The 11616-nt window shown below is 42.4% G+C and overlaps 1 protein-coding gene across 2 annotated transcripts; it reads right to left on the reverse strand.

The window, feature by feature from the left end:
• Window positions 1-29: 29 nt before the first annotated feature.
• Window positions 30-9312, reverse strand: ppox (protoporphyrinogen oxidase). Of its 2 annotated transcripts, XM_061080629.1 has the most exons (14): window positions 9203-9312; window positions 8759-8976; window positions 7848-8022; window positions 6949-7083; window positions 6328-6443; window positions 4953-5085; window positions 4255-4399; window positions 3541-3734; window positions 3134-3194; window positions 2781-2899; window positions 2001-2114; window positions 1426-1575; window positions 1129-1171; window positions 30-1024 (listed from the first exon to the last, which is right to left on the reverse strand). In XM_061080629.1, exons 3-14 carry the CDS (start codon window positions 7929-7931, stop codon window positions 888-890), a joined length of 1431 nt encoding a protein of 476 aa, XP_060936612.1. In that variant the 5' UTR covers window positions 7932-8022; window positions 8759-8976; window positions 9203-9312; the 3' UTR covers window positions 30-887. The 2 variants fall into 2 exon arrangements, with proteins under 2 accessions (XP_060936612.1, XP_060936611.1); XM_061080628.1 differs by lacking the exon at window positions 9203-9312 and having other exon boundaries at window positions 8759-9047.
• Between the last annotated feature and the right edge of the window lie 2304 nt (window positions 9313-11616).

Consider the following 11616-nt stretch of genomic DNA (forward strand, 5'->3'; position numbering starts at 1 on the left):
TAGATTAGTGTGCATACATGACAAACAGCTTGTAGTTTCAACAAGGCTTTATTGAAAGTGCGAGTCACATCAGTAGGTTAATCCCACGTACTGGGACGCAATAAAGATCATGTATCAACACATAAATAAACTCATGAGGACTAGAATCAGAACAGAAACAGGTGCTTGACTGACGCTGCATGTATTAAACAACCTGTCATTTTATTTGGATACTGCAGTATTAAAATACAATCTTATACACAGCAGTAGTAGAGAAATAGGACTTTATCTGTCAATGTCCAGGCTGACCAGTCATGAGGCTTATCAGGCCACTGCAGCAGCAATACAACAGGCTGCAGCTGTGTCTCAATTCAGGGGTTCTGAGGACATGGTCTGCCCGGCCCATAAAGACCACCTCCTTCGTGGCCTGAGTTGACCGTGAAGGCCAAACCGAAATGAGAAGGTCTTGTCTAAAGAGGCTTATAGCTATAAGAGAGTTTGAATGAACCTTGTTTTTTTTACTAAGTGTAGCATTATCTGCTTGGTTAAGTTGAAGCACGATACTCAGGCGTTGGATGTTTTTGTTGCTTGTAGTAGCCGTTACCTCTTTGAAAAACAGTTTGTCTGAAGCGCAATGCATCCTGGGATAGATTTGTCTGGGAAAGATCCACACGTTGGAGCCTTCGTTTCTAGGGAATGGCAGGACGCATTTGTCGGCTGCATTCTGAGGAGTCTTTAAAATGGGAGTGCCTTGTCGCGCCGCTGTGATGCAGAAGGTCTTCAAGTGCAGCCCCTGAGAGGTAGGAGGCATTATGGGTAAAAGGATGACGCATGCTGGCACATGGGTGATAATGGCTGTCTGCCTTCACAACACAAAGCATCCTCCTGGTGATGTGCTGCCTAGTGTATTAAACCCCAGTCCCCAACAACTCCTCCACAGCTCTCCGTCCACTGAAGATGACATCATTCACCGACACGCCATCATAGCAGGAACCAATCAGAGACAGCGAGAGATTATTCTTCTTTATGAAGCTACGCATGGACTCTGTAAAGGGAGACAGACACTCCTTAAAATGATGTTTCACTACATCATTCACTACAGCTTGTAAATACATCATCTTTAGATGTGATGCAGAAGTCAACACTCACCAACTCTCCTGTAGTGTCCTTCATAGTACTGAGGTATGCAGTCCTGGTGAGAGAAACACAGCAGAAATTGCATCACTGTTACAACAAACTACAGTATAGTCGAGATGCAATATAAGTCAAAGGCCAGGAGACAGGGACCGGGGATGAACTGTGCAGTATCTTCAGTATCTAAGATACAGTTAAGAATGAATGAAATAGGGATGTAACAACAGAGAATCCTATTTGAATCATTGACATGAATCTTTAGCTGGTCTGGAGTTCATGTTTGAATCCACAGACGGTCCTGTCCTGTCTCACCCTTTGTAGAGCCACCCAGCTCCACCTGGGTGCTGCGGTGACTCCCAGGTGGCAGTGCACCGCCTCTGTGGCTCTCGCTAGAAGACGCTCCTCTGACACTGTTTCTGGGTCCCCGAACTCTTCCTGGAACCAGGCCCCGCCCATCATCACCTAGACGACACGGTCACATGAGTTAAGGTCAGAGATGTGGACTCACCTGACAACGACATGGTTCACTGCAGATACCACATGCACGGCTCTGTACCTCTTCAGCTGCCAAAATTAATATTATAACAACAATATGGGTCAAATGATTATGTGTGAGGCTCAACGTGAGACTGACAGTGATGAAGCCACACAGATAATCATTGGATGCCTAATAACAGCTTTTAGCTAACTTTTGGGTTTTCCGGTGCTGGCCTCCACCAGTCATCTCTACTTCATGTTTAAGCACAGCACTATAAGAAATAATATTCCAAAGGAAAACAACATAAACGGCTCCACAGCTTAACTTTCTTCAGTGGAACCACTCTGGTGGAGCTGGTGGAGACCAAACAAGAGCTAAAAGGTGTGCGTCTGTGTGTGAGTGTGTGTACCGTCAGTCTAGTCGTCTGCCCATCAGGTCTGTTGTGTTCAGGGAAGGGAACAGAGTCATAGGTGACCCCGAGCAAACCCCGATCCTCTGACGATGGAACCAGGTGACCAAAACCCTGACAGAGTCAAAGAGAAGGATTTCTATTGTCACTTCTAGAAACAAAAACTTACATATTTAGTTCCATTGAAGCTGATGTGTTTTTTTTTATCTGGGACATGACAACATCAAATTTAGACACAGTCGGTGAAAGTAGACGTTGGCGTCTTGGAAACAGCTCACTGATGGAATCCTATCACACCCACTGTCCTACCAGGGTGCTGATAACAATGCCACCCAGACATAGACAATCTGAGTATGCCACAGAAATGAATAACACTGTTTTTCCCATCCCCCCTCTCTACTTCTATCCATCTTTTCTGTGTTCTGCGTTGCTGCGTGGCTCGACTGACAAAAGCTGACTCAGGACCAACCCCAGAAAAAATGATAAATTATTTCCGTTGGCAAAAGTAATACTTTTGCATCGTTTGCTATGTTGTTGGCACCTGAAAAGTCATCAGAATGAGAACAGGCACAATCCTACTGCCTCAGCTTCATTAGTACAGATTTTTTTTAGGGATTTGGACGAGAATGTGCTTGAATCTCAGGCACAAACTCATGAGAGTGGAGTCATATTCTCATCGGACAAAAATGATGAATATACATTTTAAATAAGTTTACCACTGTCAAGCAGTCCTCTACTGCCCCCAACAGTGTTTTGTGTGTGTCTCTGAGTAGTTCTCACAATTGCAGGCAAGATGGAACCGTCATACTCCAGATTTACCACAGCGACCGTTACCGTGGCGATGTCCTGCAGCTCCTGGATGAGAGGTTGGCAGGAGGAAGGCAGGGCTGACGAGAGGGCTGTGGTAACAGAGAGATGTGATAACATGTGATGGTTATATATAAATATAATATATTGTTTTGTAGCAGCAAGTTTAAGTTTTTGATTTTGGTAAAAATTACTAGTTGCATAATTTTAATTTGTACAAAATACAGTGAAGGATTCCAAACATGTTGAGCCACATGTAATCAGCAGACTTTCTGCCGCTGATCAGACGACACTAGAAGAGCTGAGGTCCAGTCGTCACCACTGACCTTTAGCAGGCATAGCAGAGATGATGTGATCAGCTGATACGACTCCATCCTCCAAACTGATCTACACACAGACACACATCTTTCATGAAAGTTGCCAAATAACAGCAGAATATGAGAACTCAGCCTGTTTTGTTTTCCCGGCCTAGAAACTCCACTCAGATGTTGAGCAGGTAAAAGATCCACCTTGTTTACCATCTCACTTTAGCATTCTAACTTGACAAACTGAGGCTGATGGCAGAGAGAGGAGATGTGACACTACATAGCTAAAATGTGTGCAAATAATACAGAACATCACAACATAGTTTGGTTATTTAAATATGTATAATCTGTATAATAAACCAGCTACATCTGAGCATCACATTCATATTGTCAAATTCAGGCAAAAACCATTCATGATCCTCACTGACCTTCCAGCCAGAGTGTGAGGGACAGATGTTTCTAACAGCTGCGTCTCTGTGAAGCTCTACTCTCCCGCTTTGTTGCAGGTAGTCTGTGATGGATTCGGGGAGGGACTCCACTCCTCTCCTCAGGGACCACTGGGCCCACGACTCGTCTATAGACCTCTGAGCCAGTGGGCCAGGGGGGATCACAGGAGTGGGACCTGAGATTTTCATACATACAACAGGACACAATATTTATCAAATGAGCATTACACGTCAAGCTTATGTCACTGAGATGGACAGAAAGAGAGTTGGACAGTCCTGGTGCGATGTTACAGTGTTCAAACTACCCAGTGGTATGAGGACAGACCCTGATGATACTTCAGGCCAGTTGGATTTTTAACTGCATGTTAAGGTCCACTGTGTATGAGTTAAGAACCTTTTTTGTTTTCATTATCTTAACATTAGCATATTACAGAGTAGAGCAGATAAATCTTTGATAGGACATGGTCCTCTTCCGCCATGTAGTATGCAGTGTTTCTACAGAAGCCCAGAGCGGACAAACCAAAGACACTCTAAGCAGCAGAGCCTCAACTGGTTAAGGGATAATACATAATAGTCATCAGGAGCACAGAAAAAATGAATTTGATTTGGAAGTAATTAGGATTAGAGAAGATTGTCTAGATCAACGCTAAATGGGAAAGTGAAACAGAAACAGTAACAGTAAGTGGAAAAGTGTACCTGAGCCCAGCAGCATGCCCAGTGTCAGGGAACCTCTATGCTGCTCTGCGTTGTAGAGCGGCGGAAAACAAGAGCGTATGCTTAACTTCCTGCAGTCCCCTGCAAACACGCCCCGACACAAACTGTCCACAGCTATGTCCGCCAACTACACACACAGGAAAAGGAGGAAATTAAAATGAGATAGCAAGCAAATCAAAACCGAATAGTCACATAAGACAACTGGTGGCATTGACAAATACTAATTTTTAATCTCCCAAAATCAGGTTTAAAAGGACAGTTCCGCCCCCACAGCCTTTTCATTTTTTTGTTTTGGTTATTTTGTGTTTCTTGACAGAGACAATGGAGGGAGAGATAGAAAAGGCTGGAGAGAGAGAGAGAGGGAATTACATGCAGCAAAGAGGCTCCGGCCAGTATAGAATCCAGACCACTGTGACAAGGCCTTGTCACATGACACAGGTACGCACATTTAACCAGGCCACAGGGAGCTCACCTGGTTAAATGTGCGTACCTGTGTCATGTGACAGCCACCTGTGAGCCACAAGACATCACTTTCTATACAGGTGACATGTCTTGTCCGTCTGTCGTCAGTACTTTGAGACAAAAGATGTGACCCTTGTTTATCATTTGTTTATTCATATATATATATAAAATAAAGAATCTGAATGAGAAATTATGATGTCTTAAGCACGTCCCCCTACCTCCTTTCCCAGCCTCCGAGTAACAAATGAATGGATAGATTCGTCGTCCTCCTTGTTTTTCTTCACCAGTATCTCCATGGCAACGCTCAACAGGAGGGGACGCGAGAAGGGCGGGACTGTCCGCAAAAGTCCACTGAAATGAAGAAGGTAGTAGAAAGACACAGAGACGTTGAGTAGTGCAGTAGTAGTACATGTGAAAATCACAAGGCATGTGGTCTTAACACAGACTCTACAGAGAGAGTCAATACACAGTCCCACACAAAGTGATGACAACACACTCAGTGGCCACCGTTATAATCTAAACCTCTGTGTGTCCTCTGTGTGTGATTTCTGCATGCTGGTTGCTCTGGTCGTCAGGCCGGCCAGCTTCAGCTCCATCAACTAATCCCTGTTGTAAACAATGCAGCTGTGGAGTTGATGCACAACAGGAGCAACAGTACTGTAGGTCAGATGTACACCTCCACCAAGTAGTCAAGTTGTAGTTTATGTATTATATAAACTGTGATACAATTTTATATTATGTCATAAAAAGAGGATGAATTCTTGAGTTAGAGCCAAACGTGTGTTTTGTGAGGTTGATCACAAAATCACATCAGTTCATCCTTGGATGTAAATTAAACTTTGGATTAAATTTTGGGAAATTCCCTGAGATGTTGTTTGAAGTCACAAGAGAAAGACGAAAAGAAATACTGAAAACGTAAGGTCTGAAGCTACAGCTGTTGTAGAAGAATTAAAGAAGTATTTTCCCAGTGAAAAAACTGCATATTCAGAGAAGGTGCAGCTGAAATAAGCCACAAGTATGACAAAAGAGGAGAGCTAAAAAAGTTGGGGAAGTAAGAAAAGGAGCCTGAGGCAGCATGAGCAGGGATTCGCTCTCAAACTGAATCTTTGGATTATCATTGATGAGTCAGCAGGAGTTCTTCCAACAGTTCTAAAGTAAGACATCTAATTTCATGAAGCAGCTCCCTGTAATGTTCTCACAGCAACTTAAAACACGTCTGACTTTACAGCAGGTCAGCAATGGAAAATAAATAGGTCCTTTCATCTGTCTTTACCAGGTTTCAAATTCATCGCACAGTAACATGTGTCCTGTTTTGGCTTCACAGCCTTTTTCTTGTCACTATACTGATAGTGACTGTGTCAGTCTGTGTCTCCAGATAACACTGAACGGAGTAGTAGAATATTCACAACACACCCAGCTGTGACAGCAGAACACATTCCACTTCAGTGTTATAAATTTAAAAATGGACAGAGCCACTCAGCATAAGATGTACTGATGGACAAACAAAATTTAGTGTGAAATCAAATTTTCTGTTCTTTTAGATGGATTCAAATAGCTTTGAAGTTAACGCTGACAAATCAAACAACATCTGACCTGATTCCTGAGGGCATCTTGTGGAGCTGTCCCTTCACATACAGATATCTGTTTTTGGAAGCAACATGACTGTAGGTGACTGGAAGAATCTCCCCAGCAAGGCCCAGGTCATCCACCTACACACACACATAAACACACAAACACACACACACAAAGAGTTTGAGTCCTGAATGTTTGAGTATTGATTTCAGTTCAATCGCTTCTATTTGAGATGCTGAGTCAGGCTGACTAAAACTAACCTCTGCAAAACAGGCAGAGAAACCTTTAGACAGTCTGGATGAGTTAAAGACTCGATTATCTCCTAGTTTATCATGTGAATATTATTCTTTAACAATGGGTCCTCCAGTTTAGTTATGTGTCTTCATCCACCTTTTTCACTTGTGTGGTTGGGCACTATGGTCCCCATCAGGATTTTGATTTACCCCCAAGTTCCCCAAAAGTTGTCATCAACATCAAGCAGCCTACTTCAGAGTTCCTACTTATGTGTTGAGCTCATTTCTTTTTCAGATCATAAGGACATTTTCTTAAACCTGTGCTGTTGAGTTTACAGTGTAAGATAAAGATGTAAATCATCAGTTAACACACCTCTAACTATAGCTTAATTTCTGTGGTAGAACGCACCATGTTGAGTGTGTTGCGTCCAACCGCCCCAGCAGGTCGAATCCCTCTGGGTCCATGTTCAAACACGGCTCCATCCGCCCTCCTGGTGGACGACAGCCAACCTCCCACACGCCTGCTGGCCTCCACAAGTATGACCTGGAGACACAGAGGAGACAGACTGCTTAGAATAGATACTACAACCAAGGCTCGTACAAACATAGTCCACAGATGAAGAACAAATGTAGAAATCTAGTTGCCTAAGTACTTCAAATGTTTTGATATTGAAATCCAATACGTCCATTATCTATGCCTGTGAGGGTTGCAGGGTCCCACAGAGAGAACATGCAAACTACAAACAGGTCACTGGTCGGCCTGCAGGTTAAACTAGTTTAATTACCTCAGGATGGATAAATAACCCTGAGACCGCAAAACTCCAGGGCCATTTTCAAATCAGCCGTGTGGGAACATTTTAGTCAGAGATCTGAACCAAACTTTAAGGTCGAGAAGAACACAAGACCCCATTCAAATGCACGCGTGTAAAGTCAGTTTTCAAGTCATCCTCATGTCATTCAGACACGTGAAAACAAACTTAAACAAGCCACACAAAGGTGGGATTATTCCAAATCAGACATGTTTTCAAACTTTGCTTTGATTTGTATTTTTTTTTTTTTTTTTAGAAGAGGGGGCCTTAATGATGAATATTATTCAAAGTGCAGTGCAGCTTTTCAAGAGGACTCCTGCATAGTGGATGAAATAAACGACATTCCCCTTTGCTATTCATTTTTCTCTATTATTATAGACATTATTATACTCAAGGCAGGTGGATGGGGGTCGGAAGGAATATCAGAGATTAAGTGTTGGCCTCCTTTTCATCATTCCATCATGTGGTGTGTGTGTGTGTTTCTGTTTGTCGGTGTTACCTTGGAAACCTGGGGGCTCTTGCAAAGGTAGTAAGATGCTGCCAACCCCCCGATCCCCCCTCCAAGGACTGCTACAGTTGTCATTGGCGTGCAGCAACCCACTGACAGGGTGAGGGGAGGTGAGGAGACAGCGGGTGAGTATGGAGCTGGGACAGGGTGTGTCTGCTGAAGAGGCCTGTGGATGGTGATATGAAAAACAGTTAGTTTATCAGTCCCCCCCCCCAACGCAGACTGAAAGGACTTCCAGGACTTTCTTGTATAATCAACCCAATGAATGTGTTCCTGTTTAAATATTTAAATATTATAATACTTCCTGTGGACCAATGATATATTATCTCCCCCCTCCCTCTTTGTCAACAACTAAAATACACCCTTACTCTGCAAACAGAGTTAATACAATAATATTTGGGAGTGAAAGAAAATATCAGTACGGCTTTATATTGTCGCCTGACTCATGAGATACAATAATTGATATGCTGCTGCCAAACATTGATATTCACTCATTTAGTTATATTAATATATATGTTTATATATATGATTTTATACACACATTTTTGCCAGTTTATGGTTGTGGAAATTGATAAGTTACAGAACATTTGATACTTTTTAATTAAAGCTATGTTTCATCTCAGTTTGTATCTTTGAAACCAAATTGCAATGAATAAACACACAAATTCTGCACTACACCCTCTTTAGGGATATTATCTCAGGCCATGTATTGCATGTCGTATTGAGAGTTACCTTGCGTTTACCGACCCTAATAATAACAACAGTTATAACAATAAACAACTGTATCTCTACAGCACTTCCTTTGTAAAAAGTTGTGAACAAGAGAGGTATGCAGTTAAAATAACAGAAGACATAAAAATGAAATGTAACCAAACATATGTCAAACATATACAAAAGCTTACCGATAAAAAAAGATTTAGTATTTAAAAGGCACCAGGAATGTTTCATGTCTGGTCTCACAAGACAGTTTAACAGAGGTCCGGAACAGGAACCAGTAATAAGCAGCAGGTGTGACGGGTTATTCCGCTGCTATGACAGAGGGCTCGTGTCTGTGGAGCCGGAAGGAGGCTGCACATGAAGAAGGTGAACAGCAGCTGACAGGAGGAGTCGTGGAGTCACACTGAGAGACAGGCAGAGAGAGAGAGAGACACTGAGAACAACTGTCTCTCTCACTCACATACACACACACACTCACACACACACACACACACACACACACACACACACACACACACACACACACACACACACACACACACACACACACACACACACACACACACACACACACACACACACACACACACACACACACACACAAACACACACAGACAGACACTTCTGACCTTTAACAAGTGACGTCAGACGGATCCCCTGAGTTCCAGCTGGTTCTGACCATATCTATGGTTCTGACGGCAGCGCTGACTCCTTCACAGAAACGTCCACCAGTGTCCTTCCGCATCATGTGTTACGGTAACAACCAATCAATGAAAATGCGCAATACCGCCACCAGCTGGTGTGGAGGGAATCTCACATCCGAACCAATAATGATAACGTAGATGACAATAATAACAATAATGATACTTCTACTAAAACTACTACTACTTCTAAGAATAAGAATAAGAATGATAATAGGAATAATAATCTAGTTCAAATGAATTCAAACACCAGTCTCCTGAACTAACTCAAAATGATAATGGCTCTTGGTAGAACATCCACCAATAGTCGTGGTAAATCCACATATACTTTGACTAGATCCATATTTTTAATTTGGATCTGAACCAAATTTCACACATCCAATATTATCAGGGGTTTTTTGTACGCAGTCCATGAATTATTCTCTGTGAAATCAAGGAAAATGTTGAAAAATACCCTATTTCGACATGTTGAATTAATGTGCTCCCTATCTCGAAAAATGTAATGGGTTCGTCCTGGACCCATACTAGAAGTTTTATGGTAATCTGTCCAGTCGTGTTTGTGCAATCTTGCTTTCAAACAAACCAACTAACAAACAAATTGACAGAGGTGAAAACATAACCTCCTTGGTGCAGATAAATATTGTTCACATTGCTTATCACAGTTTCTGTGTCGCTTTTCCTATGCATGCAGCTGCACCTTCCTCTCTTTGACCTGTGACCTGTAGTGCTGGAGCTCCGGGGAGAAGCTGAAGACAATCAGATCCACTGTGCAGGAACAACAGTACACATCTTCAGTGTACTCAGAGAGATCTGATACACTAACCTTCTGTTGATGCTTCTGCTTTTTGTGATGCTCAGACAGTCCGTCCACTTCTTACAACCATGATTATGTGTGTGTGTGACTCATGGATGAACAATTCATTAAACATCTATGATAACACTGCATGTCTGCCTTCCATGGACCAGCCTCTGTTAGAAAAGTGTCACTGTGGCTGTGTTTGTATGGAATCAGACATCTGAATTAGGTCCTATGGATTCCTCCTGCATCACAGGAGAGGTGAGGGGGTCTGGAGCCTCTGTTTACACCGATAGCTCACTTTACTTGTTGGAAAGTCATTCTACTAGACACACAAAATGACACATTGTTTGAAGGTATTCTGTTTCTTTTCATTTGTGTTTCTTGTTGCTTCTGTGTTGGAGCATCTTTCAGGACCCTGGGCAATGACTGTATTCTCTCATGGCCTCATCTACTTTCTACTTCCAGTCATCATCACAGTACTCGTCGCTATTATAAAATCAGTAAGCGTATCCTTGTCCCGATCCTGTGGGAATGATGATTCGATGGTCCTCTCATGTGTGCAGCATAGGTTGCCATGGTGACGATCTGTATATCTGCTAAAACTGTGCAAGCTTTGTGTTGCTAGTGAACCAGCGTTAAGAGCAGAGAGCTGGATAATCCACTCATTTTGCTTGGTGGTACCTCATGGCACAGACTCCGGCTCCAGAGCAAATGAGCTGTGCAGAATGAAGGGTTGTCATCTAGCCTGGTTTCCAAGGTGATCATCTCTAGTCGTCGCTGACAGCAGACTTCTCTCTTACTTGCCCCAACATTAGGGAGTTCACTTAAGAGCTGTAATCATGTGATCTTCTATACTGCGTCTTGTTATTTGACAAACATATTTACACAAATAAAGTTTAATTTCCAAACACTCAGTAAATTCCTATTGTGCACTTCTAGTCACCCACACATTCATACAGTGCATCCGTGTGCAGCACTTATTCTATCACACGTCACGCACACACAGTGGTGGCACAGTTGTCAGGGGCAGTTTTGTGTTCAGTATCTTGAAACTTAAGCACGCAGAATGATGGAGACTGGGATCAACCCGCTCCTAATGACATGAGGTCAGTCATCTGGTAAATATTGTTTGTAACCCACCTTCCTTTTTAGTAATACCATCTGCACAGTAGAGATGTAATTTGTATCTTCTGCACCAGGCTCATTGTTCCTCCACCAGTAAGATGAGCTGTGCTGCTGGAGTCTTGTAGCTGTAAAGACGAATCTGTCTCTTTATTCTGAAGGTGAATGGGATGCTCCTGTTTCCCACTGAACTGAACATGTCATACAGAAATCTGAGATTAAAGAACCATTGCTTTAAAAGTGTGACCACTACCACTTCGTTTTTAATTAACATTAACATCTTAGACCACTGTTGTATTTGACCAAAAGTTTTCAGTAGTAAATAAGACCAAATGAGGGAAAAACAGTCATATGAATAATAATAATAAAAATAAAAAAATCAATTAGTCATGTTATTTCTTGCTTTACATTGTTTTCCAAA

This window comes from Limanda limanda, chromosome 11, assembly GCF_963576545.1.
Source record: "Limanda limanda chromosome 11, fLimLim1.1, whole genome shotgun sequence".
Classification (NCBI taxonomy): domain Eukaryota; kingdom Metazoa; phylum Chordata; class Actinopteri; order Pleuronectiformes; family Pleuronectidae; genus Limanda; species Limanda limanda.

Bases quoted from the DNA above. Each gene is read 5' to 3' on its own strand.
- ppox (XM_061080629.1), bottom strand. From the start codon at position 7,931: ATGACAACTGTAGCAGTCCTTGGAGGGGGGATCGGGGGGTTGGCAGCA. The intron at 2,900-3,133 runs GTCAGTGGTGAC...CTGTTACCACAG, and splicing joins CTCTGCTATGCCTGCTAAAG to CCCTCTCGTCAGCCCTGCCT. The intron at 2,115-2,780 runs GTGAGAACTACT...TGACTCTGTCAG, and splicing joins GTTCCATCTTGCCTGCAATT to GGTTTTGGTCACCTGGTTCC.